At 45.6% G+C, this 22,386-nt stretch overlaps 1 protein-coding gene and 1 non-coding gene across 3 annotated transcripts; one reads left to right on the top strand and one right to left on the bottom strand.

The window, feature by feature from the left end:
• Positions 1-11,591: 11,591 nt before the first annotated feature.
• Positions 11,592-11,698, top strand: LOC131920240 (U6 spliceosomal RNA). Its single transcript, XR_009381585.1, has one exon. It is a non-coding gene; the product is annotated as a U6 spliceosomal RNA (small nuclear RNA).
• A 6,040-nt stretch (positions 11,699-17,738) lies between these two features.
• Positions 17,739-21,495, bottom strand: Otx2 (orthodenticle homeobox 2). 2 transcript variants are annotated; one of them, XM_059274498.1, is made up of 3 exons: positions 21,399-21,495; positions 20,258-20,433; positions 17,739-18,359 (listed from the first exon to the last, which is right to left on the bottom strand). In XM_059274498.1, exons 1-3 carry the CDS (start codon positions 21,493-21,495, stop codon positions 17,739-17,741), a joined length of 894 nt encoding a protein of 297 aa, XP_059130481.1. The 2 variants fall into 2 exon arrangements, with proteins under 2 accessions (XP_059130481.1, XP_059130482.1); XM_059274499.1 differs by having other exon boundaries at positions 20,258-20,409.
• Positions 21,496-22,386: the final 891 nt, after the last annotated feature.

Raw genomic sequence — 22,386 nt, 5'->3', positions numbered from 1 at the left:
CTGAAATTTACTCTGTAGACTAGGCTGGCCTTGAACTCACAGAGATCCACCTGCCTCTGCCTCCCGAGTGCTGGGATTAAAGGCATTCATCACCACTGCCCGGCCCACACACCTTTTTATATCCATCAGTGCCTTCTTTGGCTTGGATTGGCTGCTATGATCACCACCCATCATCATGTTCTCACTTAAATATAAATGTGAGCTACACAGAAGCAGAAGTGTATGTTCCAGATTCAGGAGAGGGCGGGTACAGAGTAGCCCATCCACTATCTGCTGAAGCTATCTCTGTGATTTCTTCTCCCTCCCCTTCCCTTTCTCGCCTCTTCCTTCTCTTCTTCTTCTTCCTTTTAGAGGGTGGGGTTGTGAAACAGGGTCTCAAGTAGCTCCAGACTGGCCTCAAACTCGTTATGCAGCCAAGGATAACAGTGAACTTTTAATCCCCGGTGTCCACTTCCAGAATGCTGGGGTTACAGATATGTACTACCAAGTCTGGTTGCTATGGTAGGCAAGCACTCTACCGTTTGAACTAGCTTTGGCTCCAACTCCTAATCCAAAATAAAGTTTAAATGAAACTTCAATTTTGGGTAAATTATAGCCCTGACAATCCTTCCTGTGACCATCCTAACTTACACTCTAAATACCTCTAGGGCCATAAAAACTTCGTGGTTTTGTTTTTTAATTTGTTGGTTGCTAGCATACAGTTAGTGTCTGCCGTGTGAAGAGATGCTCAGCAGACCCTGGAAGCTGGCAATGTGCTTGCTGCCCTTCCCTTCTCCCTAGGACTCGGACATGGCAAAGGGAAGGCTTCTTCTTAAGTGCCTTTATGTCCTGTAGAACAAAGCAGATCTGCATGAACCTGCTGTGATGTGACTGCCAACCAGAGGGCTAGGTGGTGATGCATGCTTTTGACCTCCACTCTGAGAAGGTGGGGGAAGGATTGGCAAGAACTTGAGACCATTCTGGGCTGGATAAGATGTTGAGAGACCAGCTGCGGCAGTGTGCCTGTAGTCTCAATATTGGGGGATGGAGGCAGGAGGATCAGAAGTTCAAGGCTAGCCTCAGCTATATAGAGAGTAAGTATTCTTCCTTCCCTAGCTTTACATGTTTTGGTGTGTGTGTGTGTGTGTGTGTGTGTGTGTGTGTGTGTGTGTGTGTGTGTGTGTGTGTTTGGATGTGCACACAGAGGCCAGAGTTTAACATCAAGTATCCTCCTCTGTCATGTTGGTCACTGGCTAAGTGAGCTCCGGAGTCACCAGGGTCTGCCCCTCCTCTTCATTAAGAGGCTATGTTCAGTTCTCAAAATGGAAAGAAATCATTTCCATTCACCAGACTGTTCATGGGCATTGAATTCGTGGTGTTCTTTCAATTCCTGCACACTGCGGTCACAGACACTACACTGGTCATTGTACTCAGGTTTTAGATGGGTGCTAGGCTTGAGCAGCAAGCAATGGATCATCTCCCCAGGCCAGCTTTATAAGGTTGAAACTGGGGGGGAGGTGTCTCTTATATAGTCCCCTTATGACTGAGATGTTTCTTATTTGCATGCTCTTTAACTAAAATCAGTCCTTTGGATAATTCAACCCAGCCCAACCCAACTCGTTCCTGTCAGGCAGGTTAAGCCTCTTTAGACACGGGTAGGTCACCTCAGGTCCTTGCTCCACGGGACACCTCACAAAGGACATCTCATCTCCCTGCTTGCATCCTGAGACACACTGGGGTTATGCCGTCTTAAATTGCTTGTTTGCAAGACCTACGTGCTGAAGAAATGCTTCGCTCTTGTAGACATGGCCCTTTTTGCCTATTCAGACTTTCTTGAGCTACCAGTCCTTCTATTGACTTACTCATTTTCTGGAATATTCCTTAGAGAGCTCAATGGACACCCTCAGTAACTTTATTTGAACCAATTCATCACCAAATTCTCGTCTTTCTGTCACCATCAATACTAGCTGATTTGCACAGTGATTTTTTTTAATCCCCAGGTTTTTCCTTACCTCTTTTTGAAACCAAGAGCACCATTTATAAGCTCTTCATTATTCTATTACTAAACCAACGTACCTCATTTTCCTATTAAATGCTGCCAGTGTTTGGGGGAGGGGGAGTGTGGAGTGGGTTGGAAGCTCTGTGTGAGCCATGGCTAGAAGGAAATTAAAACCACGTTGTGACCGTGTTTCTAGAGATGAATTAATGCACATCATATGGTAATAAGATGCCAGGATCAGTCTCAAGGATGGTGAACACGGGTGGGCATTTGGAAGGCTGGAAGCGGAGGAATAAACCACTTGCAGGGATGGAGAACTATGTGAAGTCTAAGATGGAGAGGACTAAGTATACCATCTAAAACAGTAAGGTGACTTGTTTCACTACAACTGGACCCCCCACCTGCCAGCTCCTCCGTCTGTCTTTGCTCTTCTTTCTTTCCAAATATATTTGGGGATTAAAATCCTCATGGCCTGTGTAATTGCTGAGCGAAAGAAATAGACGGTTGGTGACAGGCACAAATACGATTCTAAATGAACCCATCCATGTGGTCACATTTGTCTGAACCTCTCTATAGCATATAGATGTAGTACACGTTATTGCTCTTTCTTGGATTTTTCTTACTACACCTCTGTTCCTGTCCGGTGGGTAAAATGACCGCAGCCAGTACCAGCCCAAAACTCTTGACTATTTTGCTGGTCAAGGGAGGACAACGGTAGTGATGCTAATTATACTTCCAGGAAGCTTTCTTCTTGTTGGTTTTTTGGTTTTCGACACAGGATTTCTCTGTGTAACAGTCCTAGCTGTCCTGGAACTCAACTCTGTAGACCAGGCTAGCCTTGAACTCACAGAGATCCGCCTGCTTCTGCCTCCTAGAGCGCTGGAATTAAAGGAGTGCGCCACCACTCCAGGCCTGACAGGAAACTTTTATGGCACAGTTACCACCTGCCAGACACTGAGCTAAATAATCTTCAAGCCTGAAAGATCTACCATGCTACAGAGAAGCTTGGGTTTAACCAACAGCTTCCAAGTTCAGATGTGAGTGCTGAATCACTATCCTAAAGTACTCCCTGATTGAACTCAGGGCCAATCTCTTAAATAATAGAAATTGTGTGTGTGTGTGTGCGTGTGTGTATGTGTGTGTGTGTGTGTGTGTGCGTGTGTGTATGTGTGTGTGTGTGTGTGTGTGTGTGTGTGTGTGCGTGTGTGTATGTGTGTGTGTGTGTGTGTGTGTATTTTACATTTTCTAACACATCTAGAAGTTGTTGCTTTGTTGTATTATTTTCCTAGTGATAAAATAACCAACAAAGGAAACTCAAGGGAAGAGGTTTATTTCAGCTCACAGGTTGAGGGTAGAGTCAGTCCATCATGGCAAGGAACTCCAGGCAGTGGGAGCCTGAAGCAGCTGCCCACACTATCTGCAGTCAGGAAGTAGAAATGGATGAAGGCTCTTGCTTAGCTACTTTTTACCTCCTTTCATTTGATCCAGTACTCCAGCCCTTGGAATGGAGTCACCCAAATTAAGGTGGGCCTCCCCACTTCAATTTAATCTCACTAAATAGATAACCCCTCACAGGCATGCCCAGCAACCAATCTAATAAAGATAATTCCTCACAGGCATGCCCAGAGACCAACCTTATAAAGATAACCCCTCACAGGCATGCTCAGAGACCAATCTAATCTAGATAATCCCTCACAAGCAAGCTCAGAGGCCAACCTAATCTAGATAATCCTTCACGATGTGAACCAAGGCTTGTCTCCTAGGTAATTCAAGACCGTTTCAAGCTGACAGTCAGCACTAACCTTCACACTATGGGAGAGGGAGAGAAGGGTTTTTTTTTCCCCTTGTATTTTGTTTGTTTGTTTTTTGAGACAAGAGCTTACCCTGTAGCCAAAGCTAACTTCAAACCATGGCAAATCCCTCAAATGCTGGGATTACAGGCATGAGCCACCCTCCCGGCTTGTAGAGCTCATTATTAAATTATGTTAGATAAAGGTTTCTACAATGTTGGAAGCCTAGAGATTAGATGTCCCTCCTTCAAAAAAAAAAAAAAAAAAGAAAAGAAAAAGAAAAGAAAAAGAAAAAAATCAACTTGCAGATGAGGTTGTGGAAAATTAACCAAAACTCAGGAAAAATTAAGAAGCTTCAGGAAGACCAGCAGAATAAACTGACTGTATGTGTTTAGGGGAAGCACAGAGTTCCTTTGCCCCAAAAATCTGTTCAAATGACCAATGTAACACAAATAGAAGAGAGACCTGATGAAATGAAAACCCATCCCTGAAAGTGTAAATTTCCCAGTCTCTCTCTGATCTCAGATTTACTATTTTATTCTATGTGTATGAATGTGGGCTTGAATGTATTTCGTATACCATACATACAGCTATGCAGGTTCCCAAGGAGACTAGAAGAGGGTATTGGATTCCTTGGAACAAGAGTTACAGGTGGTTGTGAGCCACCCCCATGTGGGTGCTGGGAACCAACCCGAAGCCTCTGTAAGAGTATCAAGTGCTCTTAACCGCTGGACCATCTCTCTGGCCCTTGGTTAGGTCTTGAAAGAGCGACAAAATCACTTAGTCAAATTTTTACTAGCTTAAGATTTATGTGATCCAGGGCTTGGTGGCACACACCTTTAATCCCAGCACTCAGAGGCAGAGGCAGATGCACTTCTGTGAGTTTGGGACCACCCAGGCCAACCAGGGGTACATAGTGAGACCCTCTTTAAAAAAATCATCACCATCATCCCTACCTTTATCAGGATGAAGATGTTGTAATGGGCCAAGAGAAGAGAGGCTTTGTCTCCCATCTTTTCTGTTCTGGACTCTACACAGACCATCTCTCATGGAACAAACAGACACAGTATGAAAGAGTCCTGGAATTACAGTCCCTTCCATATAGGGCAGCGGTTCACATCCTTCCTAACTCTGCGACCCTTTAATACAGTTCTTCATGTTGTGGTGACCCCCAACCATAAAATTATTTTTGTTGGTCAGGCAGTGGTGGCGCACTCCTTTAATCCCAGCACTCAGAAAGCAGAGGCAGATGAATCTCTATGAGTTTGAGGTCAGCTGGTCTACAGAGCAAGTTCTTGGACAGCCAGGGCTACAAAGAAATCTTGTCTCAAACAACAAACAAACAAGTTATTTTTGTTGCTACTTCACAACTGTAATTTTGCTACTGTTATGAATCGTAATGTAAATATCTGATATGCAGAGTATCTGATATGGGACCCCTGTGAAAGGGTAGTTCAACCCCCAAAGGGCTGAGAACCACTGATATAGTCTTACCATGATGGCTTGTCTCTTAACTGCTGAGGCAAATGCCGTGACTCTCTTTACACTGTCTGAAGCTTGTATCAGCAAGACAAGGAAGACAAGGGCAGTCTTAAACAGCAGCAATACTTCAATATTTGTTCCCTGTGCTACTTTACCACAATCATACCCAGGATGGCACAGTGTTCTAAAATACACCGCTTATTCTTTTCCGTAAGGGGTGTCTCTTTAAAGGCTGGATATAACGTGTCCATCTGTGGTTACTCTGTTTCCTCACCAGTAATTACAGTGTGCATTTATTTGCAGCAGCATTTGGAGGGAGAAGAGACCAGACAATGGATTGCAAATATCAATTAACTTTTAAAAAGTGAGGCAACAAAGCTGGAGGGATGATCCTGTGGCAGAACACAGTGTTTTCTCTGACATTGGTTGCTGGGAACTGCAGTCCTGCATATGTCGGCTTGTTATTTCATCTTCCCCAAGGGCACTCACTGCTAAAATACCTAAAATTGCTTTTACCACCACCAACACATGGAACTTAAAAAACATATTATTAGGATCGGCAAGATGTCTCATTAGGTAAAGGTGCTTGTGGCCAAGGCTCATGACAAGGCCCGCGCTTGTGGCTCAAGGTTCAATCCTTGGAACCTACCCAGTGGGAGGAGGGAAAGAAATAACTTCCACAAGTTGCTCTCTGACCTCCATAACCCTGCCAAACAAACAAACACATAAATGAATACATTTTTTTAATTAAAGCATATTACTAAAATACCTTCATTATTTTGAGACCTCTTCAATTTTTTTTTTTCAATCTATCAGTCTACTCTAGAGAAATCTAGCAAAATCAAACAACCTTTTAATGAGGACATTGGGATGGAGTGGGGGGAAAATTCCTTCAGAAAAATGAAAGTATGTTTCTAGGATTTCAAACTAGAGCCAAGAACCATTGGTAGGATGTGAGGCTGGTGCAGGTTCCTCTACATATATGGAAAGTGCTTCCCCCTAGGCCATTCAGCCTTTTTCCCTTGGGGTACCACCACACAGGACAGTTTTTATTGACTAGGACAGCCTTCACTTTATTCCCTATCACTTCCTCACTTCCCCTTTGGTTAGCCCTGAGCTGATGCCAAATTAGTCTATGGTCTGTAATGACCCTACCACTTGCAAACATTAAGCCATTTCCGAAGTAATAAAACCAGTTCCAAGACTTGCTATTTTACATTTTAAGGTGTATTTTCCATATATGTTTGGGGAGGGGCATGCAAAAAAAAAAAAACATTCATTTCCAGAGGCTTTTCTAGTTACAGGCATGTTGTTCACAGTTTATTGGGTAGAGAACATGCAATCATCTTCCCAACCTTTTAAATTTGTATTGGATTCTAAACTCCCACATCTTAGCTCTTGGGCATTTTCTTCGATAAAGCCCTCCTACCTTTCAGTCCAACAAAGACCAAAGACTTTGGATATAAACATTTTGAAAGTAACCACTGAAGAAGAGGCTTCAATTGTGCGGGTCTAACTGGCAATCTATGGAAGGCCACATGAGTCGCTCAGAGATAACGCCCTTGCCTTTCACCTTGCGGTCACCAGTTTGAATCAAGCAGAGATTAGCAGTGTCCAAGGGTTGTTATCATCTGATGATGGCTTGGGAGCTGATATGAAATAAATTGCTAGTATCTTTCGTCTCCTTGCCTGAGGTCACCTGGTTCAGACTATTTTAGGACCAGATCCAAATCTTGGCTCTGGTGACTCTAAATGGAGGCCTCTGCAAAGGGATCAAATGCTAAATAAACCTACAGATTAGACTTCTTCTTGCACTAATGGAAGATAGCCTTTCAGACAAGGACGGCAGTAAGCTGGGGAGTTAGGGTTGGGGAAAACAGGCAAGGTGTGTAGATTAAGACTATCTGGACTGCGCATGTTTAATTCCACCCTGGGTCCCCATCTCATCCTGACTCTCCCTCATTCCAACAGTACATCTTCTTCCCGACTCACATCCTTTACCTATCGCTTTGTCCAACTTCAACCATCATCAAACTTTAAAGGAAATACACTTTTAACAGAGCTGGGCAGAGCAAAGCATGGATCTAATCCTAATGTTTAAGAAGGAGAGGCAGGAGGATCGTAGCAAGTTCCAGGGCAACAAATCCTAAGCCAGGCAAGGATACATAGAATGAGATACTGTTTTAAGATGTCTCAGGAAAACTAAGTTGAACAAACAAATGTTTCAACAGAAAGATTGAGGGATTGAGGCCTGGTTGGAAAGTTTGAGGAAGGGAAGAGGGAGAGGGGTGGAAGGACAGAGAGAAGAGATCCCTAGAGGAAAACTAGAGATAACATACCAATTCAACTTACATTATCTAAATTGTTGATTAGGGGCAAATAATTGTTTGGTTGTTTGGTTTAAACAGACTTTATGGTCTAAATGAAAATACTCTACTCATGTGCACAAGTGTGTGTGTGTGTGTGTGTGTGTGTGTGTGTGTGTGTGTGTTGTTATGGTAGATTGTACATGGAGCTTTATAAGTGCTCTACTATTGTGCTATACCCCAGCCCTGAATTTTCTACTGTACATTTCATTTGGAAATATTAACAAAAATTCACTCCTGGTTAGGCTTGTCTTAGGTTTTTATTGCTGTGAAGAGACACCGTGACCACAGCAATTCTTATAAATGAAAACTTTTTTTTTTTTTGAGGCAGGGTTTCTCTGTATAGCCTTGGCTGTCCTAGAACATGCTCTGTAGACCAGGCTGGCCTCGAACTCACAGAGATCCATCTGCCTCTGCATCTCGAGTGCTGGGATTAAAGGTGTGCACCACCACCACCCGGCAAATGAAAACATTTAATTGAGGGGACTTGCTTAACGTTTCAAAGGTTCAGTCCATTGTCATCATGGCAGGGAGCATGTCGGGAGCATGTTGGAGAGCATGTTGGGGAGTATGGCGGGGAGCATGGTGGCGTGCAGGCAGATGTGGTGCTGGAGCTAAGAGTCCTACATCTTGTAGGCAACAGGAAGTCAACTGACTGTCACACTAATGGAAGCTTGAACAAAAGAGACCTCAAAGCCCACCCCCACAGTGACACACTTCCTCCAACAAGGTCATAGTTCCTAATAGTGCCACTCCCTTTGGGAGCCGTGCTCTTTCAAACCACAAGGCCTTTTATTAATTTGAAGTTTATTATACATAAACAACTTCATGAGAAACCATTCAAATCAGGCCCACCTGGGTGAGACTTAGAAACAGAAGGACTTCTGATATTTAACATAAAACGAGCTTTTAGCCAGGCATTGGTGGTGCACACCTTTAATCCCAGCACTCAGTACTCAGGAGGCAGAGGCAAATGGATCTATGTGAGTTCTATGCCAGCATGGTCTACAGAGTGAGTTCGAGGTCAGCCAGGGCTACACAGTGAAACCCTGTCTCAAAACAAACAAACAAAAACAAACCACAAAATAAAAAAAATAAAAGAAGTAAAAGAAGCTTCTAAGGAGTTAAAGGTGGCTTTGCCTTCTACAGGGTTGCCATCTTCTCTGATCATTGCTGAGAAACGTCTCTACCTCTAACTTCCCTGTTCATTATCAGTATACATGCACCATAAAGACAAATGTTTGTTTGTTCATTAAGGATGGTTACAGATCTTGTTGTGAATTTGATAACAGTAGCAAATCTTCTCCCCAGAAGAACCTAGACCGCATACATAAACAAAACCAATATTCTACATAATTTCCTGAAGGAATCTGTTCGTTCTAGGAATTCTGTAGACAAGCCCAAAGGAACCTGAAACACAGGATAAAAATCTCCGAGAAGGGCATCAAATTAGATGCCTTTAAAAAAAAAAGTCTTTTGCTGGGTGGTGGTGGTCTATGCCTTTAATCTAATCCCAGCACTCAAGAGGCAGGGGCAAGTAGATCTCTGTGAGTTCCAGGCCAGTCTCGTCTACAGAGCAAGTTCCAGGATAGCCAAGGCTACACAGAGAAACCCTGTCTTGAAGAAAATGGGGGAAAAACAAAATAAAACAAAAAACAAAATCTTTCTACATTCATTTTATTCTCTCTCTCTCTCTCTCTCTCTCTCTCTCTCTCTCTCTCTCTCTCTCGTGTGTGTGTGTGTGTGTGTGTGTGTGTGTATGTGTGTGTATACACACACGCACACCAGGGCACTCATGTGGACATCAGAGAACATCTTTCAGGAGACATATCTCTCCTTCCAGCATGTGTTCCTGGACTTGAAATCAGGTCATCAGACAATAAGCTTCTTTATCCACTGAGGCAACTCCCCTGTTTCCTTGGGTATCTTTTACTAAAAGTCTTTATTTCTATTCCACAACTTCAACTATATATGAAGGGAGAGAAGGAGTGAATGGATGAGGCTATGTGCCCATTTTATTTTATTTTTGAGACAAGGTCTCTCTTTTATGTAGGCCTGGCTGTCCTGGAACTCACTTTATACACCAGGCTGGCCTCGAACTCAGAGATCCACCAGCCTCTGCCTCCCAAGTTCTGGGGTTAAAGGCGTGCACCACCATGCCTGGTTTATGTGCCCATTTTAAGTGATCAGAAATCAGTTAGTGGTTTAATCAACTCAAATTATATGTAATGGAAAATGTGAATGCCTGTTTGTGCCAAGTGACCCTCCTGTCTCTAAACCAGAGGAACCTAGCCCACGGACAATTTTAAGACTAAAGAAAATCCATGCTTTTATTAAAAGGTGAGTAGCTAATAGATGAGTGCTTTAACCAACAGATGAGCCTTCTAAAGCTTCAAGAGGTCAGCTTAGATGTGAATTCAAAATAAAATCAATTTTATGAACCAGAAGAGCTGCTGAACAATGCATTTCAATAATAGACTAGATTAACTTAAAAAAATTATGTAGCTTTCTCTTTCTAAAATTACCTAATTTCATTAGACTTCACTTTTAAAACATCTTTCCTTTTTTTTTTTTTCTTATTTTTTATGGCAGTACTGGGAATTGAACCTAGGACCTCATGAATGTAAAACAAATGTTCTACAACTGAGCTATAGCCTCAGCGGAAGTGTTTTTATAAACACAAACACCACACGTATCACACTGTCGCCCGAATATCCCCCCTCCTGTACTAAACTTTTCCTACTGCTAAGCAATAAATCTTATTGGAACTCTGGAACCAAAAAGAATAAAGAGGTGACCAAATGTGCTTGGATTATCAGTGCAGAAGCAATGGGCCTGTGTGTGCACCAGTTGTTGTTCAAACACAAACTCAAATTTCGTTTTAGGTCAATTCGTTAAACCAGCCGTCTAAATGGGCCCTGGCACTGGGTATCAGGCAACTCCATCCACCAGCTGGTAAGGCTGGAACCGGAAGCCACCGCCAGCCGTCCCTAGGCCCTGGGTGATGGGCTGGACGCACTTCTGCAAGGACTAGGGACATCGCTGATTGTCGTCTTCCCCCTCCTTGAAACACTCGGTTCCGGGATTCAGGCCCAATACAGGCCTGGAAACCAAACCCAGCTCAGCTCCTGCATCTGTTCACGGCAGGGAGCTGAGGGAGGAAGCCCGGCCTTTTTAGCCCTCTGGCCTGGGGTTGTGCTATGGTGTGCGAAGGACCTGGTCCCACATGGGCAGGATGAGGAGACAGCAGCATCCTGCGGGTCACCCTCATGCCACCTCCCTCGGAGCATCCCGGTCCCTGGCGCTCCCGGACTCCCCCGATGGGCGGCATCTCCCGACTCTGCTCCGTGGGGGTCAGCACGAATGTCCACCCTGTGGGGGAGCCGGCGGCCGGACCACGTGCAGCAGACAGAGGCGTTTAGGTCGCTGGAGTTTCGAGGCCCTTTCCTCAAAGAGGTGCCAGTCAGAGGCTCGGGTTGGGAGTGTCCCATGCAACTGGCCAGAGAGCCGCCCCTCAGACACTAGAGTGTTTCTCTACCTCCCCTCCCTGGTAACGTCATTTAGGGGCGCCTCGCGGGCAGGGGACGTCCCCAGGAGGGTGCAAGTGTGGGCTTTGCAGCCAGAGGCAACCTGGCTTTCTGCGCTTTTCCCAGAGCTTGCTTGTTGAGTGAAAGGTGGGAGGGGAGAAAGGGAAAGCGGTGCTTTTTGCCAAATATTCCCCCAAAGCCCGGGCCGGAACCCACTCCTGCGAGTCTCTTCCATCAGGTCTTTGGCGATGTCAGCAATGCTCAAAGGCGCCCCCTCCGCCCTCTGGAGAGCCTTGGGAGGGAGCTAGCTGTCTTTACCAAGAGCGCGGGTGTCCAGCTCGACACCCACTGCGTGATATTCCCTCCTTGCCCCCCCCCCCCCCGCAAGGGCCTGGAACTTCCCAAACCTCAGCCTTTCAGGTAGAGCTCCATTAAGACCAGGGAAAGGGTGCTCGCTTTAGGAGCACATAGACTAAAACTGGAACTATACAGAAAAGATTAGTGTGGCCCCTGTGCAAGGATGACACGCAAATCCATGAAGTGTTCCATATTAAAACAAAAAGCTGGGGAAGGGAGGCACAGTGGCTCAGAACCCACCTCCGTACATCTCAAGGTGACCTTATGCCCACAGTCAGGGTTTTTTCCTCTTCCTCTTTCCAGAACAGTACTCGGTTGTCCAGAGGTTAAATGATGAACACAAGTCCCAGGCTTTGCTGGGAACAATGCCTTTTCTTAAGAGCATTGCAAGTTAAAAAAAAAAAAAAAAAAAAAAAGATTTAGCCGCTGTAAGCTGATAATCGAGTAACTGTGGTCAGACACCCATTCCCCAGCCTCACTATTGAGACCATGAGACCATGTTATCTATCACATAACGCCCATTAGGCCCCAGTAATCCGCTATCAACACGTTTTACAGCCATTTGAATGTTAAGGAGATTTTTATTAATGGTTCGTGATCCTAAAATGTGACTAGTGGTTCTGGAAACATTTTAATAACTCCGGGTTTTGATCATCTGGTTGTAATGTACTCTGAGGCTTCTGGAGGTTAAGGTTGTGAGATTGGGAAGGTGCCTCAAGGAGGGTGTTAATGGACCCAATACCTGTCTCTAAGTACCTAGCCTCCAGTGTTGACCTGAGGATGTAGGAACAAGGGCTCACAGTCAGTATTTCCCAAGGAGTATTTGTTGGTCCCTTCATGAGCTAGCCAAGGTGGTGGTGGCACAAGTAACCAGCCACCAAATGCCTGCTGGGAATGGGCACCTTGTTTTTAAGGAAGCCTGAGGCTGGAAACGGCCCCCAGGGCTATCAAGTAGACTAAGGAATCCTCAATAGGAAAGCCCCTTTCCCGTCCTGGCAAATAGGTGAGTTAAGATTGGCATGGGTATTTTTTCCATCTGATTCAGGAACATCCCTTTTTCTCCTGGAGCCAACCTGGGCCAATTCAAACCTTACCAGCTTACCATTACGTCTGCTACAGAGATTCTTTTTCATTCGGCTTGTTTATTTGTTTTCTTCAAAACACTGTTTCCACTAAGAACTGGATGGAGGTAACGGGTGGAGGAGGCTGAGGAATAAAAGTAACTCCTAGACCCCATGTTGCTAGACTCTCGCTCTAGGAGAAAAACAAATTTTGAAGTTCCCTTTCCCTGATGACGGTGCGGCCGCCCTGGCACCTACCGTCTTCTTTGACTAAATGGATTGGACCTGGGAGGGCTCCTTTATTTGAATCTGCTTATTGTTTGTTTGCGGTCAACAGCCGGCTGGTTTTTAAACATAAAACATGGTGCTGGCAGGAGGGGAAGTCTGGCTGATTCTCTTTAGCATTTGGTTGCAGGGCGGTTGCATAGCAGAGGGCCTTTCAAATGCATTGCCCGCCTCCTCCTCTCCAGCCACTTCCCCATACACGAGTTTCCTACTTCCGTTTCCTTCCAAACGCTGCCATCAGAAAAACTCACCTTTTCCAAATAATGTATACATCCTGCTCGAATTGAGCATAAAACAGTTTTTAAAAATGCAAGTCACATGGCTTTTAGCAAGCAGTTGGAAAGAGAAGCTCCATGCAATTCCACACTATGTGTCTCAAAACACCGGAGTACTACAGCTTCACACGTAATGTCAATTCTGTCTGAGACAAACCCTATAATCTGTGCAGTTGCAAAGCCAACCCCCCCAAAATATTGGGGTAGCTCCCATTAGGGGTTTTGCTCTCCCCATCTCGCAGGAGTAGACCGTCTTCGGTCTTTTATAAATGCCCCACCAACCCAAGGACGGAAATGGCATTTCTGGGACAATCAGGTTTATCAGAGCAACCTGTGCTGACAGGGTGAGGGAGGATCAGAAAAAAAAAAAAAAAAAACCAGGGGTGCTTAGAGCTCTGCTCGCAGATATGAGTATGCAGATGTCGTGACAGGGGCACAAAGGAAAAAGAGTTGCTGTCCTTACTGATGGTTTAGGAGGAAGGCCAAGAATTCAGGCACAGGTCATGGACCAATAGAACCCAGCATCTTCCCATCCTGTTTTCTACTTCTATTTGTATGGGATCAATCGGTTACCTGCCTGGGTTCTTTGTGTGCGTCTTTTGCATGATTAAAACACACCTCTGCATGCAAGAGACTCCACCTAACATCGGGCGTACCTGATTTTGGGTTACAGTGTTGTCTTAATAACAATAGCGAGTTTCTCACCAGGCGAGTTTCTCACCAGGCGTGAGGTTCTGGGCTTCGAACTTGTGTTGTGGTGTTGGCCCGGTTGGCGGCTTTTGGTTAAATGGAGACCCGCACTTGTGTGAGGCCTCTGTACTGCAGGTACTGGAATGGGACGATTTGGCAACCTGGCGACTCCCAGGACACCTAAAGGAGATGCTTCCCCATTCCAGAACTTGCTTCTGACCCTCTGGGCTGCCGCATCGGATCCCAAACCAAAACCAGCCGACGCTCGTAGGGAAACGAAATTGGGGTGGGGGGCGGCAGTAAGGGGATGAGCGAGTTTCTCAAGCTTCCGAGTCAGTACCCGGCTCCCAACTCAGTATATTCACTACCTGGCTGTCCTTGAAAGTCCCCAAGGGCAGGCCCAGCTGGGCGCCCAGGTCTGAGACGCTACAGGAGCCCTCAAGCTGAGTGACCCCCTCTCCCCAAGCTTCCGGGAACAGCTGTTCCCTTCCCAAGTCTCCTGCAGCGAAACTCCGGATTCCAGGAAAGCCTTCGTCCCAGGTCTCCTCCAGGCCCGCATTAGCAGCGCTAGCCGGATGGACGCCGCTCACCGGCTTCTTGCATGCTTCAGGCGGCTGGCACGGAGGACCCTTGCCTCCCAACTCGCTTTCCAAACCCTGAAGTTGCCTTGATCCCTGAACTCCGCTAGGCCTGAAAGGTCGCAAAGACACCTACCCCCACTCGGGTTCAGTGGCTGCGGGTTTGGCAGGGCGGGGTCATGCACGCCCAGGTCCTGGCTGGGACGCCTCGTGCTCTTCCAGGTCTGGGAACTAGGCTGAAGGGACCTGCTAGTCTCAGGCCAGGTCCTGGACCTTGCGGGAGCCCCACAAGAAATAGAGGCAGGCACCTGGCTAGGCCAGAGCCTCCGTCTACATCTGCAGGGCTGAAGGCAGCCCAGGAGCTACCGCCTGTGACCTCCGGCCCAACTCAGCTCCCCCCGCACAGCTGGGACGATTTTCCTAGCAAGCCACAGTTGACCAACAGGATTTAGGAAAAGGTGCCCTGGGCACCAGGCTGTTTGTCGAAGCGGCGCCCGGCCTCCGCAGCTGTTCTTCCCGGATATTTGAGTGGAGGGGTGGGTGGGTAGGGACACAGACAGATACAGAAGAGGTGAGATTAGAAGGAACCAGGAGGAGTGGAGAAAACTGACCATTTTCTAAACCTGGAGGTTTCGAAAGCCGGAACTTGATTGGCTTGCTTGAATTTCTCTTCTTATCTATGAAGGGAACACTCCCAAGGTGAAATCCAAAGAGCCAGGCATCTTTGTAGAAATGATAAAGGTTTGGTGCAACAGATCTTTGTAAAGCCAGACGATCCCCTACATCTCACCTCTGCCTTCCCAAATGTAGATATTACCGGCTCGCTTCCGGTTTAGCGACTCACAGTCGTTTCAGTACCAAATATCAACCAGTATGGGACTTATTAACTTCATTAAATCCAGTTTTGATTAGGAGTGGCGATCAGAACTCAGATGTCTTTAAGCCAATGCTAGCTTCCCACCCCCTCCCCTTCGCCTTTGATCGTGGGAAATCCTTTCTACTTTGGGCGTCCATTCAGAGCAATTGAACTGTGTGGTCTCAGTTAAACGAAGTTGTGCAAAAGTGACGAAAAAAATGTTTGCGAGACCTCCTTTAACTTCGTTTTTCAGACCCTGAAGAAACCAAGTCATTTGCTGAGTAATCCTAAACTTGCCAAATACTCCTGTTTTTAAGTAACTTGCCCTGTCCTTGCTTAGGTTTCCTGAAAACCAAAGGCAATGTGAGAAATTGATTATTTAGGAGTTACTTTACTACTGCACGAAAAGACGTATAGGATTAAAAAAAAAAAACTAGACCTGGGGAAAAGTAAAGACCCTGGGGCCCACTGTCCTTTCGGGGAAGACTACAGAAGACGAATTATCTCCTGATCCAGGAGGATCTAGCCATCCAGCTCTGCAGTTGGTGATGGCTATAAAGTATTGAGTTTTATTTAGCAATAAAACAATTTTACCCATTAGGTCAAGATTAGATGGGGTTCAAGAGCACAGGCAGAGATAAGAAATTAAATAGCCAGAAAACGAAATGGTTGCAACTGCTAACCTTCATTTACAGTGTTACAATCAAGAGTAATTGAATTTGGTCAAATTTAAGAACATAAGTTTAAGATGAAATTGAATAGTTTTTTTTTTTAACCCGAGGAGCACCAATCAGTGGCCATTTGCCTTTTCTAGTAACTCCTACAACCAAAAAAGGGACTCTTCCCTTTCCCCAGCACACACACACACACACCACAGACCAGGATGCCTTATGTTCAACTACTGAAATTATAGGTTTTTAAAGTTTTCTGAAACTCTTTTGTTCAGAAATCATTTCTGCCTGAATTGCTTTCAGATTCTGATTACACTCCCTCTCGTGTTTACCTCAGCTTTTTTTTAAGTAAAGAAAAAAAAATGCCCTTAGAGAACTGAAACAAGAAATTCTCGCCATTCTCACTTTCTGAATACTCCAGTTTTCCCCTAACATGCATACATGCATGCATGCGCGCGCACACACACACACACACACACACACACACACACACACACACAAAACTGATCTATCTAAAAAACCATGCTAACAAAGTGCCTAACAAGAGATTCGAGCTTGTGCAGGGGAGGAAAGGGTGCTAACGGCTGACTGGGGGATGTAACTTCAATTTGGAGCAATCCTGAGGGAAGTCGCCAAAGTTTCCACGTCACTGTCATTCATAACTTGTTCATTCATTTCCATTAGCAAAAGGAAAAAGTAAAGACATAAGGAGCAAAAATCACTAATTGCTTCTCCGCCTTACAATAAACATTTTGGCAAGGTAAAGATGGATATAGGCTTTCCATTCATAAGTAATGGTATAAAATTAAACTAGACCCAGTGTTGTGCTAGAACCATTTTAATATAATTATACATATCTGCCAAATCCAGGAAGAAAGGGTTTATGCATATATAACTTCCAGTTAACATCTGCAAGCATAAATGATCTCAAGTTTAAAACTCATCAGGGTCAGAGCAATTCATCAATGTCTTTTTACTGCCAGGCTTACCAACATAAAATTACGGATGAATCAGGGTCCTTTTGCTTCTCCTCGATCCTTGCCAGAGACAGCAGGGCAGCTCACCTCCAGCCACAGGTAATCTTTCTAGATCAGTATTCAGTTGCTCTGAATTTTGCTTATAATTATAGCCTATTTAATCACAGAAGAACCCCTGCATAGGTGGAGTTCAAGGTTGCATACAATAACAGGAGATCACAGTTTTGAAGTCTAGCACAGATTAAAAACCACAGATGTACCATTTATATAAGACACACACTGATTGTCTCTTAAACTACATATTGACTCCTTATGAACATTATTTTTTTTAAATAAAGTAGTGCATCTAGGACAATCAGTCGCACAATTCACACAGCCCTGAAAAGTTTTTCAGTGCCAACTACCAGTTGGTCATGAAACGTGAATGAGCTTGGAACACTGTCCATTCCTAAGATTCAACCAAGGATTGGCTAAAACACCGGGTCACCTCTGCTTTGAAGGGTATGACCCTCCCTCCCTTCCCTCACAACTTAGTTTTGTTTGATTTTTATTTTGAGTGGTGTTTGGTTGCATGTGACTAGAATATATTTGATCAATCATTTGCAAATCAGAAAACCAATGATCTAGAACTATGACAGAATCTTAAGATTGGTTTGTCCATTTCAGGTTGCTGGTTGATATAGGCCCCTCTAAGGCCCTTCATTTTCCTTCTATGCCTCTCTGGAACTTTGATCAGGAGTCTGAGCATCATCCCATCTAACTCTTTTAACCAATGCCTGGCTAAAACTGGAATGTCCAGCCCAGCATACTTAAAAATCACCCACAAAAATAGGTTCTACAGGTCTTCACAAAACCTGGAATTTCCATGAGGATGTCTGATCTTTATAATCCAAGCAGTCAGCATTGAAGTTAAGCTTCCAAGAGGCAGTTTGGTCCTTATAATCCAAGCAATCAGTGGTTGAGTTAAAACCCAAGCTTGAAGCTCCATATCCCTGGGTGGAAAGAGAAGCTGGGGACTGATTGAGATGGCTGGTAACTGCATTGGTACCCATGGGACTGAGTGTGGCCCCTGGTCCAGGAAGCTGGTGATGCATAGGGGTCAGATAAGATCCACAGTCCATGCCCCCAAAGTAGGAAGTTGAGCCAGCATATCCTTGACTATAACCTGAAGCCTGAGTATAGGTCATAGGATAGGACCTCTGCATGCAGGAGGAGGAGGTGGACAAGGGGTCTGACAGAGGGGAGATGGAAGCTGGGCTCCAGATAGACACGGGAGCACTGCTGCTCGCAATGGTGGGGACTGAGGTACTAGAGGGGGGAGTGAACTGGCCACTTGTTCCACTCTCTGAACTCACTTCCCGAGCTGGAGAGGTCTTCTTCTTGGCAGGTCTCACTTTATTTTGACCCCCATTCTGTTGTTGCTGCTGTTGTTGGCGGCACTTAGCTCTTCGGTTTTTAAACCACACCTTGAAAGGAAAGACACTTCTTTAACGCGATCGTAATAACTCCATCAGGGCTAGAGCGGTCACAGATTGCATGGCCAACTGATCAGACAATTTCCTTTGCGGCTAGAGGCAACTCACAGGGCTCTTCCACCTCCATCTTCCCACTTGGGAAAGTCCATCTTACACACAAATTCATAACAAGAAAATGTAAGATAATCACTCTCATTATAAGCTAAAACTTCTCTACCTTGCTTTCCTGTTTTATCTCCTCTACACATAGAGAGAGACTTCATTGTATTTGGAAATGACCTCAAAACAGAGCCTATCTATGTCATTTAGAAGGAAGCATTCTGTTGCTGCGTACCACCAAGGGTAGACTGAGTTCAAACAGTGTACGCTGCACTGTCCAGGAAGCAACAGCTATATGGAGGCTGGTTCCACGACCTAACATTTTGTCTCTCCTAGACTCATAAAAGAAATCTCCAAGAAGACATGCTCCTGTGGAGAGGAGATCTGAGCCAGTGTCTGCTGAAAGACGCTTTGTAGTGAATGAAATGACTTGTGTGGCTTCTGCTTTGAGCTCAAAGACAGACCTCAATACGAGTCTTCAAGACTCAAGTTTGTGCCTTCAGATTCATGCACAGCATACTCTATTTGCTACACTGATTCACTGGTTTGTTAACTTAAAACTCTGCCTGCCACTCTAAAAATTCTCTTTGTACATCTTCTGCAATGCAGAGACTTATGTAGAAATTACTGGCATTTGTCTTAGCTGCAAGTCCTTGGGTGCAGAGGAGGGGGGTTAAACAGGGTCTCTTCATAGAGCTGACTGTCTTGGAACTTGCCTGGAACTCAAAGAAATCCGCCTGCCTCTGTCTCCCTGGTGCCAAGGTTAAAAGTGTGTGACACTGGTTACAGGTCTTGATTACTCTGAAGGTGTTCTCATTTGGGTGTTGTAACTGTAGTGTCCCTGAGGCCAAGCTCAGCATCTCTAAACACCCGAGCCACTTTGTTTCCATTGAGGGCTTTGAGTCAAGAATTACAAGCGCTACATTTTTTTCCAACCCACTTTGAAAAATCCTGTTTTCTGCTTTATAGTTCAGTGACGTCTGGTACTTCCAAAACCACATTCTACCCAAAGGAGAGTGTCGTGTGTGTGTGTGTGTGTGTGTGTGTGTGTGTGTGTGTGTGTGTGTGTGTAGATGAGGTGCCAGACACCAAAAAGCTCCACAGGGGGGCTTGCTCTCCAGTCAAAAGGGAGTTGATTTCCTCCTTTTCAGGGTAAAATGTGGAGGAAACTAGAGCAAGAAAGGGAATTGTCTTTACAGATGTTACGAATACAAAATTTTGTCAGTTAAATGACAGAGCTAGAAAACTGTGTTCTGTCCTCAATAAGCCAACCCCACACGTATTTATTGTGCCAACTTATTTGGTGAAAGCACCATTTCTGACTCTGTCGCCGAAGCAGGTATGGCCCTGAGAAAGTCATTTGCTCCATTTCTTCATGTGCTTTAAAAAAAAAAAAGAAAAAAAAATTTTTTTTTTTTTGGACTGTCTGGGAACTAGACTCCATGCCCCTGTTTCCCTCACACCAAGTTCGCCAAGAGGATGCTCACATAAGGACCACGTGACTATCCTTGAAATTTGCCCTCCACTGGCTCTCCAACTGCAGGGACTCTGAGACCCAAGGGCTCTAGGACTTTGTGTGTGGAGCCCAATTGCTACTCTAACCTTGCAGCCAGGCTGGAAGACCCTGGTTCATGGGGTTAAGGAGGGACAGAGAGCAAATGGAGAATGTTTCACAGTCTCCTGAATAGTTAGCATTTCAAGCCCTTCTTGGATTCAAGACAGGAGTCGGTATACATCAAACTTGAGAGAGGGCAGGGTTAGGAAAAACAGCGAGTCTACATCTGCCCTACCTGGACCCTGGACTCGGGCAAGTTGATTTTCAGCGCCACCTCCTCCCGCATGAAGATGTCTGGGTACCGGGTCTTGGCAAACAGAGCTTCCAAAACGTCCAGTTGTGCCCTGGTGAATGTAGTCCTTTCCCGCCGCTGTTTCCGGGGGGTGGCTGCAGGACAAGAAGCCCAGGGCCCTTTAGGGTGGGGGAGCAGTTTCTCAGTCACAGGACTTTTTTCCTCGGTCCACAACTTCCCCACCTCCCACTTCTCACCTTGTTCCTATACCAAGGAATTCCACCCCCTCCAGAACACCACCTCTCAGTGCAGTGTCTCCCCCACCCCCCACCCCCCAGACTAGAGAGCATTACTTGGAGCGCTTGCTAACAAAACCGAATAAAGACAATTCCCACCCCCACGCCCAATTCTGGAAACAAACAAACAAGAAACAACCGCTAGACCACACTATCAACAGAAAAGGCTGGCTAGTGGAGTTAGGAGGCTCTGCGGTGACCAAAGGCTCGAAATGACGCCGCGAACGTGGAGCCAGTTCCCACGGTATTTTAGCACCGCAAGGATCTTTGTTCTTGCATCTTTAAAATGTGACAATAGTTCAGACTTTTATGAGTGTTTGGTGAGGGGGAAATGTTGCGTGGGGCTGGGGGTGGGGGGAGGAGAAAGTGCCTAGCACCTGGAGGGAAGTCACACCTCGAAGGATTAAAGGGACAGGGCCTGCAGGTACCGGAAGCCCCTGGCAAGGCCGGGAGAACTATAGGGAACAGTAGAGGAGAAAATTCGGTTACTTCCAGGGTGGTACTAACTAGGAATTGGGCGTGGAGACTAAGCTAGAGCATGCTCAAGTGACAAGGTCAACAACCTTCCACGACCCTGCCCAATGAGTGTCCCCAAGCCACCCGATTTAAGAATGGAGCGGTGTGATTTTTCTGTGACTGCTGCGGACCCCAGACGCGTCTCTTCCCAACCTGTTGTTCCCTCCTGGGTCAGTAAATGCCCAGTGGCTCTCGGCTGCTGCGTGACAAGGAAAACATAGTGGGGACCCCGTCTGGAGCTTGAGTGAGGGGGCAGTGAGCCCTCCAAACCTCCAACCTCCTGAGGGGCGAGCGTGGGGAATGGCGTCGAGAATGCCGCGGGAGTCACTTACCCGGGTAGCCCACGGAGGGATGCAGCAAGTCCATACCCGAAGTGGTCAGACTCAGCCCATTGACTGCGTAAGGCGGTTGCTTTAGATAAGACATCATGCTAAGGTTGTTTGGAGGCGCAAAGTCGGCCCAAATTGGGGGGACCCAGCCGGACGGTCTCGAGTCTCCTGGAGTGGACAGGGTCAGGGTCCTTGGTGGGTGGGTTTGGAGTGATGGAACTAAGGGCAAAGCAAACAAACAAACAGAGGTGCTGGTTTACTGCTTCTGCGGGAGCAGCTTCCTCCACGCTCCATCACTAACTAAAAAGAGCCAGGGCGACGCTAGACACAGGCTTTTAAAGGAGTTACAGATGCGCCCCCCGCCGTCCCCCCAACCCCCAGCAGCTCCAAAACTAGAGGGGATGGAACGAGACCAGATAAACCTGTCTTCCCCACCCCCACCCTAAACTTTAAAAAAAAAGACCCGAGGAAAGCAATTACAATCCGCCTTCCCCAAGAACAAAACCCCACGCCTCCAAATGCACACATTACATTCCTATCCCAACATTTGCATAGGACTCATTGGCTGGCACTAGCTAATTGTCTCAAACAAAACTTGATTGGGGCCATTTGCAGAGACAAAGAACTCTTTGGCTAAATAAATAATGCTGATAACAAAGCCCATTGGTGAGAAACAAAGAAACAATTCAAGAAATCTACCTCTTCCCAGACTGTTGCCTTCCCCTGGCAGAGATTTTAATTATTTTAGCTTTTTTTTTTTATTACCACTTTCAACTGCTGTGCACCTAAACTGTAAATGCATTTAACATTTAAAATACCAACTTGCTGAAGAACAAACTTGAGAAAACCGCCCAACCATTATTATTCCACATTTGAAGTCATTTCCAGTAATCATTTTCACCTAATTAGTAGTCTGGATAATTAGATTTCGAGGTAAGTAACAGATTTATTAGGGTTTTGTAGGACCTTGATTATATGTGTCTAAAGAACT

This window comes from Peromyscus eremicus, chromosome 9, assembly GCF_949786415.1.
Source record: "Peromyscus eremicus chromosome 9, PerEre_H2_v1, whole genome shotgun sequence".
NCBI lineage: Eukaryota > Metazoa > Chordata > Mammalia > Rodentia > Cricetidae > Peromyscus > Peromyscus eremicus.
This window is presented reverse-complemented; position numbering and strand designations above follow the sequence as displayed.

Bases quoted from the DNA above. Each gene is read 5' to 3' on its own strand.
- Otx2 (XM_059274498.1), bottom strand. From the start codon at position 21,495: ATGATGTCTTATCTAAAGCAACCGCCTTACGCAGTCAATGGGCTGAGT. The intron at 20,434-21,398 runs GTAAGTGACTCC...CCCACCCTAAAG, and splicing joins TCCCTCCGTGGGCTACCCGG to GGCCCTGGGCTTCTTGTCCT. The intron at 18,360-20,257 runs GTAGGGCAGATG...TTTCCTTTCAAG, and splicing joins TGCCCGAGTCCAGGGTCCAG to GTGTGGTTTAAAAACCGAAG.